Raw genomic sequence first — 2158 nt, forward strand, 5'->3', positions numbered from 1 at the left:
TGCTACTGCTACTATTTTATAACAAATGAAAAAAAAAATGAACTAAACATAAAAATACTATTTTTTAACTTCCAACAAATTCAAACAGAAAAAAATAATTTTCAGACCTTCAATTAAACATTAGAAAATTAAATTATTTTCTAAAAAAATTAGTCATTTTAAAAATATATATTCTTTTTAAAAAACATTTTACAGATTTTCAAATGGACCTTTAATTAAACACTCCTGAACCTCATCAACCAAATAAAACACATAAAATAGGATAGAGAATTGTTTTTAAAAATTATTAAATTGATATATAAAATTAAAAAAACACACAAAATATATATATATATATTTTTAAAGTTGATTAATAGGGTGGACCGTATTGGTAGTGCGCCCCGGACCCGGCTCCCATGGATCCGTGTCGAACGCGCACACGCACCAATTTTCTTTTATTAGAACGCACACTTTTTGAGTTCTGACTCACTCTACATATTCTTCTTCTTCCTCCTCCGCCCTCTCAGCTTTGCTTCAACTCCATAGCCATATAGAAAGTTTTCTCTGTTTCTGCAGCGCGCGCGAAGAAGAGAATTGAAGAATGAAGAGTGGAGCGGTTGTAGACGAGGGATACATATACAATGAAGAGAAGCATCTCACTGTTCTCAAAACTTCCCTTTTCTTCGCCGGCGACGGCTTCTCCGCCTACGACTGCACCGGCCAACTTGTCTTCCGTGTCGACACCTACGGCCCCGACTCCCGTGACCGGACCGAAGTCGTCCTCATGGACGCCGCCGGAAAATGCCTCCTCACCGTCCGCAAAAAGGTTAATTCATTAGCTTTAATTTCTCCATTAATTAATGTTCTGTCCAAACGAACTGACTCGGTGATTGTTGTGTTACAGAGGCCAAGTCTGCATAACAGATGGGAAGGGTACTTAGGGGAGAGAATGGAGGGGGAGAAGCCAATCTTCAGCGTGCGGCGGTCGTCGATAATCGGACGGTCGGGCGTGACGGTGGAGGTGTACCACACTCCAACCGAAGAGTACCACATCGAAGGCTGCTTCGCGCAGCGGAGCTGCACCATCTACGACGCCGACAAGCAATCGGTTGCCGAGATTCGCCGCAAAGTTGACGCTTCCTCCAAGACGGTGCTCGGTAAAGACGTGTTCTCGCTCACACTCAATCCCGGCTTTGACGGGGCCTTCGCCATGGGGCTTATCCTCGTGCTGGACCAGATCGACGGCGATGAACCTTTCCTCAACGACCACGATAATAATCGGGTAGACGTGGACCCCACCTGTGTTGAACCCACCATTTCTCCTTGAAATTTCGGAATAAATCTTGTATAAAATAGTCTCATTTGAAATATGTATTACATTTTAACTAAAAAAAATATAAAATGAGACTCATTTAAAAAAAAAAAAAAAAAAAAAAAAAAAAACTCAAAATCCTAACATATATTTTTGTAGTAACTTGTGTTTTGATTCACTGATTATCAAATTATTTGTGGCGTTTAAAATATCTAAAGCAATTTCTTTGTCTTCATAGTTTTGGCTTGTAACGTTATTGGTCAAAACTTTAATTTGGATAGCTTTTAAAGAAGGCCACAAGTAAATGGGGCATATTTAATGTGTTTCTTGTGATTATAGTAATTTTAGGGACCACGAAGAGTCTATAATGTCTGAAAATGGAATAGACTTTCGGCAATAGAAACATCTATTCCTTACAAATTAACTATTTTTTTATTTATGAGAAGTCTAAAATCATTGTTTGAATGTGCATATTGAATAAAGTCCATTTTATGACATAATCAGTAAAGAATCACAAAAGGTAAATCAACATAGATTATTTATAGTTGATCTATTCAAACAAATAAGGTCAATAGACAATTCTCACAAGGAATCAAACTTGAAATCTTATAATTACTAAATTAATTGACCGACCAACTTGCATTAAATAGATAGTTCGCTCCGAAGAACATTTATAATAATTTTAAATTAAGAATTTTGATTTGCCAATAAAAAATTGTAGCAGGAAAATAAAAGATTCGATAAAAAGGTAAAGCTCTATCTGTTCATTTCAATTTTTTTGTTTTTGGTTTTTAAATTATTTCTTTTAATTTTTACTCTATTTTTTGTTTTCTAAATATACAATTATATTTGTTTTCCTTTCTTTAT

The 2158-nt window shown here is 35.8% G+C and overlaps 1 protein-coding gene across 1 annotated transcript; it reads left to right on the plus strand.

Annotated features, from left to right (window-relative positions):
* The first annotated feature begins 471 nt into the window (after positions 1–471).
* On the plus strand, positions 472–1361 carry LOC109153468 (protein LURP-one-related 12-like). Its single transcript, XM_019301338.1, has 2 exons — positions 472–805; positions 884–1361. Exons 1-2 carry the CDS (start codon positions 581–583, stop codon positions 1304–1306), a joined length of 648 nt encoding a protein of 215 aa, XP_019156883.1. The 5' UTR covers positions 472–580; the 3' UTR covers positions 1307–1361.
* The last annotated feature ends 797 nt before the right edge of the window (positions 1362–2158 follow it).

Source organism: Ipomoea nil, unplaced genomic scaffold (genome assembly GCF_001879475.1).
Source record: "Ipomoea nil cultivar Tokyo-kokei standard unplaced genomic scaffold, Asagao_1.1 scaffold2488, whole genome shotgun sequence".
Classification (NCBI taxonomy): domain Eukaryota; kingdom Viridiplantae; phylum Streptophyta; class Magnoliopsida; order Solanales; family Convolvulaceae; genus Ipomoea; species Ipomoea nil.

Coding starts and splice junctions, on each gene's coding strand:
- LOC109153468 (XM_019301338.1), top strand. CDS start 581: ATGAAGAGTGGAGCGGTTGTAGACGAGGGATACATATACAATGAAGAG. Junction 806..883: donor TCCTCACCGTCCGCAAAAAG/GTTAATTCATTA, acceptor GTTGTGTTACAG/AGGCCAAGTCTGCATAACAG.